General features: G+C 40.7%; 1 protein-coding gene across 1 annotated transcript; it reads left to right on the top strand.

Moving 5' to 3' along the window:
• Positions 1–188: 188 nt before the first annotated feature.
• tut4 (terminal uridylyl transferase 4) lies at positions 189–18,356 on the top strand. The gene is made up of 31 exons (XM_068589713.1): positions 189–315; positions 428–550; positions 1,353–1,908; positions 1,995–2,137; positions 2,560–2,676; positions 2,765–2,942; positions 3,471–3,559; positions 3,684–3,735; positions 4,509–4,578; positions 5,607–5,733; positions 6,121–6,240; positions 8,189–8,371; positions 8,521–8,695; positions 8,789–9,294; positions 10,382–10,532; positions 11,124–11,210; positions 11,813–11,916; positions 12,032–12,089; positions 12,187–12,290; positions 12,399–12,488; positions 13,310–13,423; positions 13,532–13,609; positions 13,778–13,955; positions 14,236–14,283; positions 14,367–14,449; positions 14,545–14,660; positions 15,428–15,582; positions 15,744–15,841; positions 16,380–16,944; positions 17,573–17,731; positions 17,837–18,356. Exons 3-31 carry the CDS (start codon positions 1,425–1,427, stop codon positions 17,923–17,925), a joined length of 4,521 nt encoding a protein of 1,506 aa, XP_068445814.1. The 5' UTR covers positions 189–315; positions 428–550; positions 1,353–1,424; the 3' UTR covers positions 17,926–18,356.
• The last annotated feature ends 1,655 nt before the right edge of the window (positions 18,357–20,011 follow it).

Genomic DNA, 20,011 nt, shown 5'->3' with positions numbered 1-20,011 from the left:
ATGTTATTTTTTTTAATATGTTAACCTACTTTTCCGTGATTATTTGTTTTATATTTTGAGGAAAGACAAGACAGATGTACACAGTATACGGTTGCAGTGCAGTTACAGTAAAATGTATCCGAGCAGCACTTGAACGCATCCCCCTTCACGCCCCTCTTCATCATCACTGACACTCCCACAATGCAGCGGGGTAATGTATTAACATGGCGTCAACGGTTGCTGTTTTGACCAGGGCCGTGGGATTTTAAAAATATTATGTGGAACAACACCATGGACAGCTGAACAAAAATCCGAAATCAACTTTAGAGACCAAAAGTAAGTTTATATGCGGTCTTCTGCGTTGTTCTGGCCGAAGTCGTTGTTTTCTGCTTTTAATGACTTGCTGCTATATGCCAACTGGGTGCCAATGTTATGTATTTCCCGTTAGCTAGCTCAGGCGGACGACCCAGCACAGCAGCTAACGTTGGTTAGCCTACGAAGACCGCTCACGGGAAAGTCGTCTGAGCAAAGAGCCTCCGGGAAGTCAACGTGAATCGTTCCCATAACGCAGGTGACACTTTTTGGTTTTAATGGTCTGTGTTTTATTTTAGTCGGGTATATATGCGTGCGGGAGGTGCCTCTATGTTTTCATTTGTGTTTTGGAAGTAGAGCTAACACTGTCCCAGTCTGTTTCATCTGTGAGTTTCGTTTTCCCGTGAAATAACGGTAGGTATCGTTACCTGAAACAAACGCCAGCCCAACCGGTCACGTGTTAACCACACGGACGGTGCAGCGTGGGTGGCGACACGGTATCACTCTTTATCATAACACAATCATTTATCGGTTAATTCATGTTTTGTATCAGTCATCTGAATATAAAAAGTAATTTAGCAACTGAAATTATGGAAACAAATTTAGTTGATTTTAAAAATGTCAAATATTTCCCCTCCCCTAACTATAGTTAACTAGGCTATATAGAAAGTAGCATACCATGGACATACTTAAGTAAAATGGAGGAACCTCACAATTTAACTTAAGTACCATACTTGATGAAATGCTGTATTTCAGAACATTTACTCATTTACTCATTTGTTTCAGACTTGGAACACTTCTAAGAATTGTATAACGTTATAAAAACACTTGTAAGATTTTAATGGATTTAACATTTCATTACATTTCTGTTGTTAAAAATAAATAAGATCCAATAATATATAATCCTTGTAAGTTAAATGCAAAATGAGCTTTAAAATGTGTTTGATCAGTTAGCTTCACCTGATCAGAGAGATTAACAAGAGACGAAGCAGGCTATCACAATGTAGTGTAATATTGTAGTTGGACTGATTGCTATAATTTCCTCTCTTCTTTTTACCTAGACTTTAGGTGGCCTGCCTCCCTGCTCATCCTGAGGTGTTGACTCCACCGGGGACAAGAACAGCAGGACAGGGATGGATGAGTCAAAAAATCCAGTAAAATCAGTCAAACATTCTCAACCCAGAGGACCCAAAGCTTTATCCACTGACAAGTCAAATAAAGAGGCTCCTGCACAGACAGATGGGACCAAGTCTGCAACCTGCAGCAATGAAAACCTAACCGCTGCAAAGGATGAACATAATATAGGCGGTCAGGGAAGCCGCGGGCCAGGCAAAACTTTCACTGAAATCCCCCAGGATAAGAGAAGAGGGCGGCCCTCCAGGCTGACTAGACTGACTGGAAGAACAAGTTCTGGGGAAAGGGAAAAAGGAAAGGTGGCAAGTTCACAACAGAAGCTTGTGGCACAGGATCCCGACTCCAGGGTGTCTATTTCTGCAGACAGCAGCCCTTCAGCACACAGAGAGACCAGCTCTCCTGTAGTGTCTGGTACACCTGAGAAAGGCCCCACAGAGCTCCAGTGTAGCTCCAGTGTAGTGCCAGCAAAGGAAAAGTCCCATGGTGAGTTTGCACAATGTTTTTTCCTGAGATGTCTTCTCCACCAAATGTTTCTCTGGTAAACTGCATTGTCGTTGTCGATGTGAAAGGGGTGAAAGTGGCTTCATTGATGCATCGGTCTATTGACGAGGTGAGGCCCACTGGGGTGGAAAGGCCGCTGACAGAGCAACAGCTGGGCCTCCGACAGGCAGAGGAGCGGCTCTACAGAGACTACATCCACCGACTGTTGAAAGTAAGAAAACAATCCACTCGTGCCTGATGTCATATATGGGTCAGGTCATTTCAACTGCTGCATTATGGGCAATTTGATAAATAGATCAATGGATAAACACATTTATTTATCTTTTTAAACTGTTTTCCTGAATGTAGACATGTTTTGGTCATCAAATCACTTAAAATTATACAACTGCGTGAAGTCCAAATACACTATGAAGTCTTAAAACATAAAGACCCTCTTTTCACTTTGTTTCATAGAATTACCACCAGCTTGTTTTTTTTTCCTGTGATTTGTTTGTTTTTATCTCCAACTAATACGAGTAGCTGGCTTTTTTGGAATTGTAATTCACAATTATGTGATCTTCAAATCTCCAGCTCAAAAACTGCGAGAGAACATGCATGAACTGATTACTTTTGCTTCTCTCCCTGTTTTCACAGCAGTCCCCTGAGTACCCAAACTATCAATACTTATGCAAGCTCTGTTCTGTGCACATTGAGAACATTCAAGGAGCACACAAACACATTAAGGAGAAGAGACACAAGAAGAACACAATGGTTTGGAAACTTTTAAGTTTGTATTGTCACTCATTACAAGACCTGCTTAGAATTAAGTATTAAACATATTATGGCTCTGTTTTTTCAGGAGAAACAGGAGGAGAACGAGCTGCGTGCCCTGCCGTCCGCCTCTGCTGCCCAGCTGAAGGCCGTGGACATGGCTGTCCTAGATACAGCGCGGCAGTACGGCATCTCAGAGGAGGACTTTGAGGTTCGGAAAGCTGTGGTCATCAAGATGGAAGAGATCATAAAGAGGCACCTCTCAGGTTGTTTGCTGGGACGTCACTCAGCCTGGTCTATATTTTCTGAAGCGAGTCGTGTAAAAATCTTCTTTGAGAAACCTTTGTGGGAAACCTCGTGGGAAAAAGAGTCAGCCACATACTGTTATTCCCAACAGTGTATTTTTATTTGTCAAAAAAAAAACAGGGGATGTTTAAACTAGAGTATATTATATTTATTGAGGATTAACATTATGTACTCCTCCACTAGATGTGGAGTTTACTGTAAGGCGTGGGCCAGGACTGGCTGCAAAACTTTCAATTGTTACTTAATGACAGCAATATATAATTTGATGAAAGATAACTGCACACAAGAGCAACAACTACGTTCAATATCAATACTTTGGTACCAACACAACTGAGACTGTTTTTAAACTTTGTTTTATGGAATCTTTTGTTATTTTTAGTCCTTTTGAAATTTAGGACTTACTGGTTCTCAGTTTATTATTTTTTCATCCAAGTCTTTCTTTATTAATCCGTTTGTTTGAAATATCTTTTTATTATATTTTTTTCCAGCTTGTGCTCTCCGTCTCTATGGTTCATGTCTTACCCGATTTGCCTTCAAGACGAGTGATATCAACATCGACGTCACCCACCCCGCCTCAGTATGTCGGCTCTTGCTCTATAGCAAAAACATATGTATTTTCAATAATAACATAAATATGTGTATAGATAGATAGATATCTATATAGATAGTTGATGATTCTCTCATTCCTTTCCTCCGTTCAGATGACACAACCTGAGGTCTTGATTCAAGTGCTGGAAATCCTTAGGAAGAGCCGTAAGTTTTGCTCAGTGCATGTTACATTGAGTTGAGACATGATGAATTGTTATTAGGACTTGACAATACGCCCTGAGAATAAAATCTCAGATTTGGTCACATTACCTCCAATTTACTATGTGAACGTTTTCAACCAGTTATCAAACCAGGCCTACAAAAGGGAAGGAAGGAATTAATATTGTATGTTAACTTTTTAAGAAAACAATTAAATGATTCTTCTTGAAAAAATGTTTCCCCAAAGAAGAAAAAAAAAGCTTTTGTGCGTCTACTGCTGAGGAGAACTACTCTTTTTGAGAACCAGCACCTCCCTTTTATTAGCGCATGCTGCCATGTTGATATTGAACTGTGTCTGAAGAGAACTTGCATGCTAACTATGAACTGCAGGAGCTCAGAAGTGATGGCAGTTCTCTACCATAATTACTCATTTATAGTTACTAAACCATGAATTTTAATTTATTAATCAAAACTATTGCCCAGCACTATTTTTTTCTAAGTAGCGTCAATCCACTGTTATTTTGTCTGGAGTTATTGGCTTTGTCTTGTTGGTTCATGCGTCTGATAGCATTTGCAAAATAGACTAAGCAGAACATTGTCAAGAAGGACATTGTTTTGGTCTTGATGTAATATGTTAAAGGACCTCATTCAAATGGTTTGGATCGTTATTGCTCCTTGATGTAGTTTGAGTTGAATGTAAATGTCCTGTAATTAATTTTAGTTTGTGCAACTCTTCTCAAGATAACTTGCTGTTCTCTTCTTCTGTCTCTCCTCTCCAGCTGAATTTTCTGAGGTTGAGTCAGATTTTCATGCGAAGGTTCCTGCCGTGTTCTGTCGGGATGCTATCAAGTGAGTTATCATTAAATGCATTGATGCAGGTTTTTGTTACTTATTTACTTATGCTTAACATGTATTTTAAGTTTATTTGTGTAGCATTTTTCACACAAAAAATGTAGAACAGAGTGCTTTACAACAATGAACAAAAGACAAAGAATAAACATGAAAATGGATAAAATATAACGAAATAACCCACTTCATAATATTAAAATCAGTAGCCATATTTGCAGCACAGAGTAGAATGGAGACCTTTTGGGGCTGCTGTAGAATTTCACTTGTATAATCTGCTATGTTCTTATATTTTCTCTATCAGTGGTTAAGTTTAAATATAAATTCAAATCTCAAAGTATTTCACCTCGAGTGCCCTCTCTACCGATGGGCGCCTATGTCTATGAAGCTATAAATACACAAAACAGATCTCACCCCTGGCTTGATTACACCAAAAATAAGCATGTTTCTGCTACCTCAGTGCTTTCCCGAGGGTGTAAGGTCACTATGTTTTCTGTGCCAGGCACCCTCACCACTTTTATGTTTACTTTTTTTTATATTTATGTCAGTTTACGGTCATTGACGTCTAAAAAGAGAGTTCATAGTTACTTTAGTGATTGTTTATAGTATGTGGTTTTTCAATTTTTTTGACTTAACATTGATTAGAGGAAGGACATCTTCATATCATTTCAACATGGTAGCTTCATATTGTGCCATTTTACTCTTTTTCAGTTGTGTTAGATCTCATTTCAGTGAATGTATGCAACTGCACATTGTTTCACCAGAAATCAACTCCCACTTGTGTTACCGTTTGAGGCTTGCAGTTCCAACACTAGCTTAAATAGTCTGGCACAACTTTGCTGCCTTCAATTTTTTTTTTCTACTTTTTAAGTTTTTTTGTCTTTTATATCTTCTCGGTTAAAAACATAAACCATATCTTATCGCTCAATAAGCCCTTGCAGCACTTGGACTAAGGTTCTGTTTGATGTCAATTTTTAAAAATGGTACCCGACTCTTCATCATGTTCTTCTCTCCCTTTTGTGTCCGTGCAGCGGCCTGGTGTGTAAAGTGAGTGCAGGTAATGACGTTGCTTATCTCACCACCAATCACCTGGCAGCCCTGTCGAAACTGGAACCCAGATTAATCCCGCTGGTGATGGCCTTCCGCTACTGGGCAAGGGTAAGCTGTCACAGACACTCTTCAGCTGAAAGAAGAAACCACAAATAGTTTCTGATGGGTTTTGGTGTGTTCAGTTGTTTTTCTTTGCATGTATTTTCTAACACATTTCAGGAAAAAATGATATCCTCATTGTAGTACAAAAGCAGGTGTCAACAGGTTTCAATTGTTCTTTTCTTTCTTTTCTTTTTTTTTTTAAAACAAATTAGTAGGTTTATAAATTAAATGTACTAATAGTATACAGTACTGGATTTTAAAGGAGGCAGACTACAAATACATGCAAATACATCTCTCTCTGCACAAATAATCTGTATTATCTATATGTTCTAATGTTGAATATCAAAACTGCAGACTAAAGCATTTTTTCCCACTGTATGTTCTTCGCCACAGCTGTGTCATGTCGACTGCCAGGCTGAAGGTGGCATCCCCTCGTACTCCTTAGCCCTCATGGTCATCTTTTTCCTGCAGCAAAGGAAGGAGCCCATACTCTCCGTCTACCTGGGCCGCTGGGTATGTGAAGTGTTGGGTATTTCAGGTCTTAGTCCACCTTTCCATTCAGGGATTTATTTCTAAGTGCCTTCCTGCTTACCCCTCTATAAGTAGTGGGGCATTCATTGCTAAAAAAAAAAATAGATCAGGGAAGCAAGCTGCAATTTAAAACAAGTCTCAGAAAATGCAATGGATAGTGTGAGTGTGACTGCTTGGTGTAATGTAGACATTGTCCGCACATTTATTGCAATTTACAGGATGATCCACATTCTTTGTCTGTGTCATACACATAGCATGTCTGACAGGTCTCTGGTCTGTGTTGGGTAACACAGGTTGAACACAAGATGTGGAAGTCTGTCTGTATTGTTGTGAGCAGGTACATTTACTCTGGACCCAAAAATCATTCTTCCGCTACACTGCTTTAATTTGCCTGATAATGAGAAAAAACACTGAATTGCCACTTTCACTGTTTAACCTTGCCACCAGACTTCTGGATATAATGTAGCACAGCTGAACTTTGACTAACGTCTGTGCTGGTGCGCTCCAAATGGGAGCATGCCGACCGCCATCGAAGTTACTGTAGGTAATACACATTTGACTATTGTTAAGTATATAAATTGAATTAAATGTTTGGATTTGAATACATTGTGTAAACCAGTGAAAGGCTACAGAATTGTATGAAAACCTAAAACAAATTGATAATGGACCTCCACTCAAACAAAGGTTGCATGTTAAAGAGTAACAACACCCGGCTGAAGAACAGTGTTTTACAACTCACTCTGTTGTCATAGTGTCATGCCCTTATTCCAATAACATTCCACACCTGGCATCACTCCTGGGTGTGGTGTGGTGTGGTGTGGTATGTGCCCACGAACCTGTGTGGTATGTGCTCCATGCAACTTTTTTGAAGTAGGTAAAGTTGTGCCAGAAAACACTCTGCTACCACATCAAACAGTGACATCAACAATAATAAATACATAAAATAATAACACAACATAACACGCAAACCTAAAACTTATCCTGAAACTTCAACTGACCCAAATGCTCCATTTTCCTTTCTGTAAAATGGCAGCAGTAGGCTGTCCTCCATCTTTGTAGTTCTGTAGTTATAGTTTACTTTTCTGCTCAACATATGCTTTTTTGATTGTGCAGCAAAGGGAAACATGCAGTGATGTAAAGCATGTATCCACTTGGAGCTGAGCTTTCTAAAACTGGAAGTCCTTGTTGCTTTCCTCAAAGTGCATTGTGGGCTGGCTGGATAAAATGCGTCCGTATGTCGTTTAGCGAGGGATTTTGTTACAACATGACTTCCTCATCTGTATCCTCCTGTCCTTTTGTCTGTCTCAATAATCTCTGACAAAAAAAGGCTAAAGTGGTGGAAGAAATGGATAATTATTTTAATGTAGACATTTTAACCACTTCTAGCTGAGATAGAAATGCTAACATCAGAGGGTGGAGCTAACTTTCCTGCTGGCTTGTTTAAATGACAAAGTTCAGACATTTATTGTCTTGTTTCTCCTGTGGATGTTGTCTTTAGAATATAAATCTGCCCACAATAATAAGCTGTGAAATTAATGTGGAATTCTTATTTTTAATCTTGATGGCTTTATTTTTTTCAGCCATGATACAATATCAACATTAGTTGATAATCAATATATTGGCAAATATTTCTGATGTAATGAATAAAATGTTTGCATATTTCTTAACATGTGGTAACATTTTCACATTTTTGGACATGGCACATATGGAATATTAAATGTTTTAACCTGTCAAATTAAATGCCAATATAGGGAGCAACACAAGCTGTGAGATGACCTCTAGTGGTGTAGTGTTGAAGTCCCCAAGCCTTTACCAGTAGCATCTCGATGGAGCATGGAAACATGCCGGCCAAGGAGATGCAGAGTTTTAAGTCACCTCTTTTGTTTAATATTAGTTGTCTTCTCTGTTTGACTTAATTCTCCTGTTTTAGATTGAAGACTTTGATGTGAAAAATGTGGACGAGTATCATCTCACTGGAATCTCGCTGGATGTGTTTGTCCGGTGGGAGCGCAGACCTTTAAGCTCCACGGACAATCGAAATGAGGCCAGAGGAGAAAGCAGACCCAAACCAGAGCAGAACAAACCTGCTGAGGATTATTACTCAGAAGGCTTGGTGAGTCTCACAGCAGCACATGGTCATGTCATAAGAGAGCAATTTAGCCTTTGATTCAGATTTCGAATCCTACTTCTACAAAGGGCAGTGTTGCTAATCTTGCTGTGTCACCCTGCTTTTTACTATGCTTCTGCTACTGTCCCTTGAAGACTCGCCTAACATCAGGCTTGGGTAAAGATGTGTCGCTGGGCCAGTTGTGGTTGGAGCTCTTGCGTTTCTACACACTGGAGTTTGCTCTAGAAGAACACATCATCAGCATCCGCCTAAAGGAGCTCCTCTCTAGAGAAAAGAAGAACTGGCCTCGGCGCAGGCTCGCCATTGAAGGTGAGAGACTTCTCTGTTATAAAGAAAACAAACACATGGTCTGGAGAATTATCAGAAATTCACTCTGTCTTTATCATTCTTTTTACGATTCAGATCCTTTTGCCTTGAAGAGGAATGTCGCACGAAGCTTAAACAGCCAAATGGTGTTCGAGTACATCCAGGAGCGCTTGCGTGCGGCTTACAAATACTTTGCTTGCCCTCAGAGAAGGAGCACTGGGGGGCACCAGAGAGCCAAGAAGGCAGGCAAGCAAGTGGAAAAATTGAAAGCGCTTGAGAAAGATGAAGACCATGGAAAAAGTCTTGGCTCTCCGAAGGAGCAGCAAGGGTGTAAGGAGGATGAGGAGCTGGAAAGTGATGAAGATGGATCAGATCCTTTCAGAAAAGACAATAAGAAGACTTTAGATGCAAAACTCATGGAAATGGTTCTCAATGAGGGGAACAAACCATCCTTCTCCCCCAATGGCCTGCTGGACAGTTACGAGGAGGATGAGGAGGAGGAGGAAGAGGCGGAGGAAAGCAGTATATCAGAAAAAGACAGGCCCGTTACATCAGAGGATCTTCACTATGTGTTTGATAAGATGATTTTTACTGGTGGGAAGGTAACTATCGCTGTTTGTTATCCAATACACAATCAAGTATTTGTTGTATTTGAGACTATGACAATAGTACAATATATTAACCCATTGTACTGCCAAACCTCCTAGATTTTGTATGTGATACTATTTAATATAGCTTCTGAACTGTTTTTGATAGGTATTTAAAAAAAAAAAAGATTTCAACCTCTCCCACGTTTATAGCTGCACTTTAGGAGAAGCGTGATCCTGTCAGTTAGGTGAGATTTTTATTATTAGAGAGGGTGTTTATTGGATTATTGACACATGATAGTCTACAACTCATCAAACCTGAGGGGAAAAGCACATACGCTAAATTTAAGGAAATGGGCAGATCTGTTACGTGCATGCAGTCTCTGCCACCGGACTGCTAATGGAAACGGTCATAAAAGAAACCAAACAGCCAGTTGCGATTTGAAAAAAGTTGTTATTAAATCAAATTCAATGCGGCATACGCTTCAAAATTGAATGTGCACAACAAACAATTAACCCCATCAAAAGTACAATTCAATCCCCGGGTCCTGACAGTCCCGAAGTCTCTTAATGTTTCCAAAAGAAAGTCTATTGACAAGTAAAATCCCCCCTTCGTCTCCCAAAGTCAGCAAGCAAAGTTCAACAACAGACAGAAACGTAGCGAAGCGACGCATCCCCTTGACCCAACGCTACCTCACTGCAGTCCATTTTAAATGTGGGTCCAGTTGGCCGTCTTCCAGCGCAGTCTTCAGTTTGTAATCCACACCAGATTAGTCGCCAGAATAACACGCCGTCCTGAGTCCACGAAACGCCGACTGCTTCACCTGTCCGCACGCTCTTCAGACCTCACGTCATTTTATACACTGACAAATGACAATGATAACAGATCCTATTTAAACCTGAGTTTACGCTTCAGGCCACCGATAATCTTACCCATACACGACACTTTAAGTGCGCAAAAGAAAAGAACTAAACATGTTTCTCCATTACTGGTGCCGTACACAGAGACGGACATATGTGATCATTACAAGTTTTGTGTCGTTAGAGGCCGTCATGTGTAACCAGTCATCTAATTTACTGTCTTTGAAATTTGTCGTTCCAGCCACCAACTGTTGTGTGTAGCATCTGCAAGCGAGATGGTCACCTGAAGGACGAGTGCCCTGAAGACTTCAAGAAGATTGAGTTGAAGCTACTGCCTCCGATGAACGACCGCTTTCGGGATATCCTCGATGGGCTCTGCAAATTGTGCTTCTGTAAGTAGTCAATGGTGCACTTTCTTTTACTTCACTCTTTTCTGGATGGAAGGCAGATTACGCTTTATTGGCCAAGTATGTGTGTGCACATACAAGCAATCTGACTCTGGTTTTATGCTGCTCTCATTTTACAGTGGATAACTGTACTAAGGTATTATAATGTGTTACAATTTGGTAAGTATTAGCTATACAATACAGGTATTACAATTATGTTTTATTTTGTGTATGCTTTAAACTCGAGTTTAAAAAAAAAAAAAAAAAAGAAGAAGAAATGCATTACATTTACTCCCAACTATAAGCCACATTAGTTTACTAATGCTAGTTTACTCTTATTACCAGAAGTAAACCTGCCCAATATAGTCAGTATAATAGGATTGTAGTGGTGGAATTAATTATTTTGATTAATTTGTATAGTGTTATATCAAATAATTAATGATGTTCCATTTTGTCTGACCAAAACCCCAAAATATAAAATGTGCTATAATTTAGACTTAAGGTAGACAGCCAAAACCATTTTGATAGTTTTACTTTGATTGATTTATGATTAAAATGCAGCGCTGTATGATTGAATTTCTGTCCCGTGGTTTGTAGATGAACTGTCACCTTCACATGCTGAGCAGCAAAAGAGGGAGCAGATCCTCTGCAGCCTGGAGCGGTTCATAAGAAAGGAGTACAATGGTGAGCATTAAGCATAAACTACTGTCGACAACAATGTTCACGTATTAACCTGAGCCTTTACGTATACTCCTCCCAATGTAGAGAGAATCAGGCCTTTTTTTCTAATGTCCGCAATTTATTTGAGTTTTTATAAATATCTTATTTGCAAACCCTCCTGCACCATTTCTGTTGTGTTAACGTGTTCTTTAATGTTAATGCACACTTAATGTACTTTTTAAGTTAAAAGGCTTTACAGTTGCATACAAGACATAATGGCGGGTGTCGGTAATTCCCTTCGGCAAAGTTGGCACTAAGGTTCATAAAGGGCTCAAAATGTCTGCCAGAGACTCAAACACTTGCAGATCCAGCTTTGAATTGGACAAGATCTTCCCTGAAGGCTTTTGAGACATGTCTGGGGCAATTGTTGAGTTTAAGTAACAACTGCTTTAAACACAAGAGTGTTGTGCAATATTATCTAAGAGGATCAAGAGATATTTAACAAACGATGTATAATTTGAGAAACTTTTTTTGGTTTAGTTTTAGGAATTTTCTAAATTGATACAGAATGGCTATTTTACATTTGGATACAAAATGATAATCTCTTCCTGTGCCTGAATCCACAGATAAAGCTCAGCTATGCTTGTTTGGCTCGTCCAAGAATGGCTTTGGCTTCCGCGACAGTGACCTCGACATCTGCATGACTTTGGAGGGCCATGAGACTGCAGAGGTAGACGGACAAAACACACAACATTTAATGTAACTCATGTGTCTTCAAATGGGAGAAGAGATGTCTCCCTCATAGTCCTCCACTGTTCCATTTATATTATAATCTGTCTAAACAGAGGCTGAACTGCAAAGAGATCATCGAAGGCCTCGCAAAAGTGCTAAAGAAGCATACAGGTGAATTAACATGTACCAATTATCTCTTTAAGACTATTTCTATGTGTCCAGGACTGAATCTGACTGGTTGTGATCTCCCATTTTCCCAACATCACAGGTTTGAGGAACATCTTGCCTATCACAACAGCTAAAGTGCCTATTGTGAAGTTTGAACACAGACAGAGCGGTTTGGAGGGAGACATTAGCCTTTATAATACTCTGGTGAGTCAATCAGAACCTTGATGCACTGTTGTATTGAGTTAAGTTAAGTTTACATGTCTTTGTTCATTAAAAGTGCCTTATGAATTAATTTTGTACTCTCCCGTGTAGGCTCAACACAACACGAGAATGCTGGCTATGTATGCAGCTCTGGATCCACGTGTGCAATTCCTGGGCTACACAATGAAGGTCTTTGCAAAGGTATGCGAAAGTTTGTCAGACTGACACAGTTACGCTTTGCTGTTTGCTTATGGATAGTTTGTGCTGTAGTTTTCTGTCCTACTTCTTACTTTAAGAGGTTTAGAAATGTTTTTGACATTCAAGAGCACTGCCTGAATACATCCTATAACTAGGGCTTATTGACAAAACAACATTGACGTATCTGGATTGGGTTGCTCCAGCTGTTTGCAAATTAATTACTGAATTTATGTGTAATGTCTTCACACTAGTGGTTTACTTAGTTTGTGTGCATTATGAAAACCCAGTTGTTTAGACCGTTAAGCCCATTGAAACCGCGATCCTTAGGGAATGTCAATTATACATCTGGTGCTTGAAAATATTGGAAGCAGTCAATAACAAAACAGTTAAGCTAACTGCGTTTGAATGCAGCATCACAAGCTGTAATATAACTGAAAATACCAGTTTGAAAGGACACTGTACCAAACATAAAAGTGCCAATCAAATTTAAACTTGGGATCATTCAGATATGCGTACAAGAAGAAATACATTTTCAGAATGAGTAGAACGCACAGCTCCTGTCTTATTAGCCATTAAGGTCCACGCTCTCATCAGTGATACTTGGTGTAGAGGTGAATCCCCGAGTTGACATTGCTTTTCAGCACTGGCATTAAGTTATTTTTAAAAAACAGCTTTTGCAGATGGCTCTTTTTCCCCCCTGATAAAAATAAGTGCTCATATCTCATGTACTATACACCTCATGCTTTCTGATGAGCACCTAAAGGCAGTGAAGTGTGACCCTGCTTTCTCTTGCTTTTTTAACTAACGTCCCCCTGTGCTTGCAGCGCTGCGACATCGGAGATGCGTCCAGAGGAAGCCTCTCATCTTATGCTTACATCTTGATGGTGCTTTACTTCCTGCAGCAGAAGCAGCCGCCGGTCATTCCAGTCTTACAGGAGGTACCAGTCACTCATTAATGATCGGAAGAAATGAACTGAAACTGAAACGCAAAGGGCTTATAGCCTTGACCAAAATAGGATAAATAGCTCTGTATGATGTCTCTTTAGATCTTTGATGGCAGCACTGTCCCCCAGCGGATGGTAGATGGCTGGAATGCTTTCTTTTGTGATGACCTTGACGATCTGGTGAGTTAAATGAATCATGCATGACTTTTTAATTTGGGATGATCGTGCATTTAAATGCCATTATCTCAATGTAGTCCAAATCAGCTAGTTTCTCCTGTCTCATATGTTATAATATTTCAGCATTAAATATACATGGATGCTAAGTGTGCTTGTCCTCTGTCTGCACAGCGTCGGCATCTCTCAGAGCTGCAGCCCAACACAGAGTCGGTGGGGGAGCTGTGGTTGGGACTCCTGCGCTTTTACACTGAAGAGTTCGACTTCAAAGAGCACGTCATCAGCATCCGCCAGAGGAAACGCCTCACCACCTTTGAGAAACAGTGGACCAGTAAATGCATCGCTATTGAAGGTGCTTACACGGCTCTTTTGCTCTGTTTTGACCTTCATTTTAACAAGTCGGCTTTCCTATCTTACTTTAAAATGATTATGTTGGGGGCGTTTTTCGACTTTATTTGCATGACTGCAGCGTAGAGGCAGACTGGAAACTGGGGTAGAGAGGAGGGATATGACCTGCAATGAATCAAACCTTCGTTGTTGCGGTTAACATGCGGCATGCGTGGTAACCGTTCGGCTACCAAAGGGACTCTTAAGGTCGTCTTTTTTACTCTCTCATCTGTTCTTCTCCTCAGATCCGTTTGACTTGAATCACAATCTTGGTGCTGGAGTTTCTCGCAAAAGTAAGTGCCTTGTCCAGTTAAAAGAAGATTCATGTCTGCTTCGATGCACTCACAGTGTGAAAATGTTCCTTGTTTGCTTCTAGTGACAAACTTCATCATGAAGGCCTTTATAAACGGGAGAAAGCTTTTTGGGACTCCGTTCTATCCCATAATGGGCACTGAAGTGGTACGTCAATCACCATCCAACCAAATGAAACAAACGACTTGAATGCGGTCAGCTCTGTCTGAAATATCTTCCGTTTCTGTTGTGTTCTGCTGCAGGACTACTTCTTTGACTCAAAGGTGTTGACAGACGGAGAGCTGGCGCCCAACGACCGGTGCTGCCGGATCTGCGGGAAGATTGGACATTACATGAAGGACTGTCCAAAGAGACGCAGGTTGTCCACTCTTTGTTTGCCTAAACTAAAAGAATTTACTGAGAAGTAATAAATATGTCGGTTATGTTGTACTTTGTGATAACTCGCAATGTAAGAAAAGTAGTACTTATTTATCTGAATGTAAAGTATACTGCATCATTGCAGCTTTTCAATTATGTTTGCCGGTCTACGAGGTGGCCGTAAACTTCTTAACTATGTCTTCTTAACCAATGAGTGTTGTCATTTGTGACTCAAAACACAATTGGTGATGGTGAAATCAACTCATTAATTGAATTTTATTTCTCCCTTATTTTAGTTGTGGCTTCATAGAAAATGTACTATTTTGCTTAAGTTCATACATTTCTCCACAGTCTTCGGTGATATTCACTTAAAACTGTCAAAATGTTTACGACCACAGAAAGAAATATAGATATAGTGAGGTTAGGCTGGTCTATAGGTGGTGTTTGTAAAGGTACAACTTATTGTATAACTGTTAGAATATTTATGGAAAGGATGATACTCGCTGAGCTATGAATGTTAGTTTCAACTTTTAAAAAATCCTTGGGTGTCTATATACGACTTTTGTTGAAATCTAGGATTCAATTAACACCGTAACCTTTTTTGTTGGCAAGAGCTTTGTAGAATTGGTAGTTGAGGGTGTACACTTTTCTATTTAGGAGGGAGCATTTACCAATGATGTTGTTATTATTGTGTGTATGTCTGCACACACTTATGTGTCAGATTTAATCTTCCCTTCTTGTTTCGCTCTGAACTTTGTCCTCTGCCAGGATGAAGAAGAAGGAAAACGACAAAGACGAGGACGTAAAAGAGGATGAGCGGGAGCCAAAGGACAGGCGTTGTTTCCAGTGTGGGGACCTGGGTCACGTCAGGAGGGACTGTCCTGAGTACCGCCATCTCAAACAGAGGCCCGCCGGAGCACCAGGTATCCACAATATCCCCATCCAACCTAAAGACGACCTCACAAAGCATTTCTCTAAATGTTTAGAGGGGGGCTTTGGTTACAAAGGTTATCACTCATGAAACATGGCTAATATTCAGACCATTAAAGTGCAAAATGAAAACATATTTTTTATTTTTCCCCAGCTCCTCACATGGTACGCGCTGTAGTGAGCTCCCAGTCCATCCCCATTCCTCAAACAGCTGCAGACAGACCTGGAAGGACCAGACAGCCCTCTGAATGTGTGAGTAAAATAGTGAGACAGGACACTGAGGGCAGTTCACACACGTTACAAAAGATATATATTTATAATTTCTCACCTATATGTGTAGCAATTTCTGTGAAAGATAATCTTTCAAACAAAATTTGTGTTTTTGTAATTTCTGTAAAGAAACTCGCGATGAAAGATGTTTCAGTCCACAGACCTTCATCATCTTACCCGATGAAGGTCTGTGGACTTCAATGTAATTGACAATGTCATTACAAGGCATTGACAGTGTGTAGAGAACATTTTGGTTTCTTCAGTCAAGACTGTAAAATCCTCTGCACAAAGTCAAAGCACTAAGACGTTTGCTATAATTATTAGTTCCTATAAAACTTGTATCTTGAAATTTGGGCAATTCAAATCCAAACTAATTTCAATGAGTTTGCCACTGTGGTTCCTGCTGAACTGTTCATGAAACACAATTTGGAAGTCTAATCTGATTCCCAGTTGAATTAATTAATATTTGAATATAAATTAAAAGCATAACTTTTAAATCTGTCTTTCTTCTTGTCAATAGTCCGATAGTCGGCAGACTCCGCCCTACTCCCCGCAGACTCCAGCTGTTCCTCAGAGTTCCTCAAAGTCCTCCAGTTCTCCTCAGCCCTCCCACATTAAGACCAGTCCTGCTGGTCCCCTGAAGCCGCCGGTTCACCCCCAGCTGCCCCTGTCTCTCTTCAGCTTCCCTACCTCCCATCCAGGCCAGTATCACCCCGGGGCGCTTAGCGCCCTAGGGCTTCTTCCCTCTCATCAGCACCAGTCACACCAGTCCCAGGGGCAGCCTCATCACCCAGTCCACATCCCTTCCACCTCCTGGCCCATACACGGACCAGTCCTCGCCACGTCCTCTCCCAACGGCCCCTCCCCGCCCGGCCTGAAATTCGCCCTGCGATCGGCGTCAGGAAACGGGAGTCCCACAGGCTCAGGGGGCAACTCCAGCCCCATGAACCTGAACGACCCCAGCATCATCTTCGCCCAGCCGGCGGGGAGACAGCTGGGCATCGGGCCAGGACGGGAAGGACACTGGCACAACCACTTGGCACAACCTGGGTCACTCATGGGCAATGGCACTGTTGTCAAGTCAGGTATTCACTGGGTGAACTTTGGTGGCACTGTCTGTGTGTGATTCTCTTTGTCTTCCAGTTTCTGTATCTTTAAGGATATATTTTAGATTTCCTTGTATTTTATAAGTTCACATGAAGTAAAAGGAGACCGCATGCTCCCTCCGATGTGGGCCACGCCCCCTTCGACATACAGACACCACATTAAATCAGAACTGTGGACCATTCTGATTTGAATTTTATAATTAATTTAAGTACAATCTCCTCCAGTCATCCAGAAGTCATAGAGCTGTTTTCTATCTAGTTTTGTCATTTTTAGTCGCATACGTTTCTCTTGTTTGCAGATGTAAGACAGATTGAGCACGAGACAGATGTAAGACCAATTGAGCACGAGACAGATGTAAGACAGATTGCGCACAAGGTAGATGGAAGTTAGGTCACAATAAGAGGAGTGAACCTTGATTATTGTAGACAGTGAAGGGGTGAATGCTCTAAGATGCAGTTCTTTAGGATGTTGGTAACGATTCATAACGTCACAGATGAAGGAACATGGTTTAGTTTATACAAACTGAACTTTCATTATTAGATTTTATTGCACTTTGACTTTGTTGTTGTTGTTGTTACTGAGTGTGTTTGTTTTTTGTCTCCACAGAGTCAAGTCACCCAGCCCAGTTTGTAGGCTCTCGGTTATGGGAACACAATAAAACACCGCAGTACGCCATGTCTCCATCCTGGCCCTACCGGATGCCCCAAAACTTCATCCAGCAGGGGAACGGGGGCTACCAGGCTGGCAAACCCTTCGCAACCCAAGGTCAGACATGACGGATATTTCTCTTATTGGTGCTGACCAGAAGAGATGATCACAAGTTCTCCAATTGTACAGTCTTTTCTTGATTTCTTTGTTTTCCTTCAGCAGGGCCTGTGGTGCATCCGAATCCAAACTTCCCCCTGGTCCCCCATGTCCGGCATCAAGTAAATTTGAATTTCATTCAACAGAAGAAGTGAACTTGCATCTCCTTTTTTAAATCAGTTCATGGTCAGTAACATAGCAAAGTAACATCGTGTACTTTTTGATCACAAGAATTTTTCAAATGATTTTTTTTTTTTTATCATTTTTGTACAGTTTTTATGTTTTATATTTTCTCTCATTACATTGATTTGTGATACAAATGTAAAATATTTTAATACCCCCATTTTTGAGGGGGTCCAAAAAGTGTTTTTATTTCATGTGTAAAGTAAGGAGGAAAAATATAAACCTTTATTTTTATTAGCTGTATTCATACTTTGCTTGCCACAAGATGAAGGCTTTGAATAGACGTTTGTTTTAAAAACAATCTAACATGTCACCCTAAGTATGTAGTGCCAAAAGCAGGGATAGCAAGAAAAAAGGGGAAAAATCCTCAAGGGGAGAAAAAAAAAAGCCCCAAAAAATAAAGAAAAAAAGCAAACTACTTTGATGTGTCGTTTGGGTTAATCTCGTCATTGTCATGTTTGAGTTGTCCTGGATACTGTGTGTTTGTAAACCCATCAACCAAACCAGGTCTGTAGAGTGCACTCACGTGGTCTACGCATCAGAGACGTCATACAGAGTCTGTGTGATGCCGTCGTTAAGTCTGGAAAAGTGAAGTTCCATTCAGATGAACAGAGCCACTGCAGAGTGGGAAAATGTATCCATATCTAGGAACCACTCAATCGTTGTGTTTTCACAACGACTGAAGACGTGTGGCTTTTTTTATTCATTTTTCTGTCTGTATAAACATCACAACCTGTACAGCTCCGACAGTCATCCTTTCCCGTCTCCATTTTGCATGATGTAGCAATGTAGCTTGCGAGCTATGTAGGAAGAAGATGTCCTAGCGTTAATTGGTCGAGTATCAGTGAGTTCAACAGCACATCTACTTGAATTGTTGAACAAATCGCAGATGTGAACTTAACCCACTATCATTATGCTTTTACCACTTTCATTTACTGGATTGCTCTCAAGACGAGGACTTTCACCTTCATTTGTCAATTATTGCTCGCCAAAATGACGTATTGCTCTGTAGCTCGGTGCGCGCCTGTTGCAATGACCATTTCACCCCGAGCTAACATGGCTTCCTATGGTACGCACAAAGTCTGACATTACACTCAAAAGACTGAAATAAGTGTATTAATGATTATAAAGCTATGAATTTAATTGGCTGAAAAACAGTCCTGCCCATGAGCTAAAGTGTCCTTGAGCGTCCCTGCTGGCAGGCCCGTGCAAGTTCCTTTTTAGACACAATGTGTGCTAAATGAAGACAAGTGTAATAATCCTGTATGTTTGTTTATATAGGTAAACAAATTTACAATCCAGTTCATTTCTACCCAAAATCGTGAAGTGAAGTCCTTTGAGGCATTGCAGCGCTGTGGCCAGGTGAGTGTGGTTCCTTGCTTGGCATTGCTCCAGATTCACAACGTGATCGTCTCACATACAATTGTTGCTCCCGATTCGGCTCCACTGACGTTACAGAGGGATGAAAGGAGAACGAGTCGCCTCTTCAGTTAATTGATACAGAAATCTGATGTAGTGAGTTTATCGTGCGCCTGAAAACCGACTTTACTTCACTGTCACATGGAGTTCCTCACGGGACGCAGCACTTCTCATGAACTGCAGGAGATCTCTGTAACAAATGTGTGACCCCTCGAGGTCAACACAAAGGGAAAAACAAAGGTTAATGCCGTGTACGACTGTACACGTGGCGAGACGTCGCTCGGTTTTATTGTATTCAGGTGTTTGGGGATTCTTACACAACTTTCACAAAGGTCGAGGTAGTGGAAAGTGAGGGTGAGATCGAGAGCTGCCACCTCTTCCTCAGGTAATCTCACAGAGAGCTGCCAATCAGACAGCCGAGCAGAGCAATTCATATTATCCCAGCCTTGATGTTCCAGTTAAAATAAATGGATGTAACACACGATTGTCCTTGCTGCATGACCTTTAAAAAGATTTGAATCTGTGGTAGGTTTTATCGGCTTCATCATTTTGTCCTTCATGTACATTTTACTGTTAGAACGTGTAGTTGTTAGCTGTAGTTGTATGTTGTGGTTCACAGGAGAACATGCTCTTTAGTCT

Source organism: Clinocottus analis, unplaced genomic scaffold, assembly GCF_023055335.1.
Source record: "Clinocottus analis isolate CAN_PGR_092001 unplaced genomic scaffold, fCliAna1.0.p SCAF_23, whole genome shotgun sequence".
Lineage (NCBI taxonomy): Eukaryota > Metazoa > Chordata > Actinopteri > Perciformes > Cottidae > Clinocottus > Clinocottus analis.
The sequence above is the reverse complement of the archived record's forward strand: the minus strand, read 5'-3'. Positions and strand labels throughout refer to the sequence as shown.

What these genes read in the sequence shown, in the direction of transcription:
- tut4 (XM_068589713.1), top strand. Translation starts at nt 1,425, where the DNA reads ATGGATGAGTCAAAAAATCCAGTAAAATCAGTCAAACATTCTCAACCC. An exon ending in CCGTCTACCTGGGCCGCTGG is followed by an intron (nt 6,241 to 8,188) that starts GTATGTGAAGTG and finishes CTCCTGTTTTAG; the next exon opens with ATTGAAGACTTTGATGTGAA. An exon ending in TAAATGCATCGCTATTGAAG is followed by an intron (nt 13,956 to 14,235) that starts GTGCTTACACGG and finishes TCTTCTCCTCAG; the next exon opens with ATCCGTTTGACTTGAATCAC.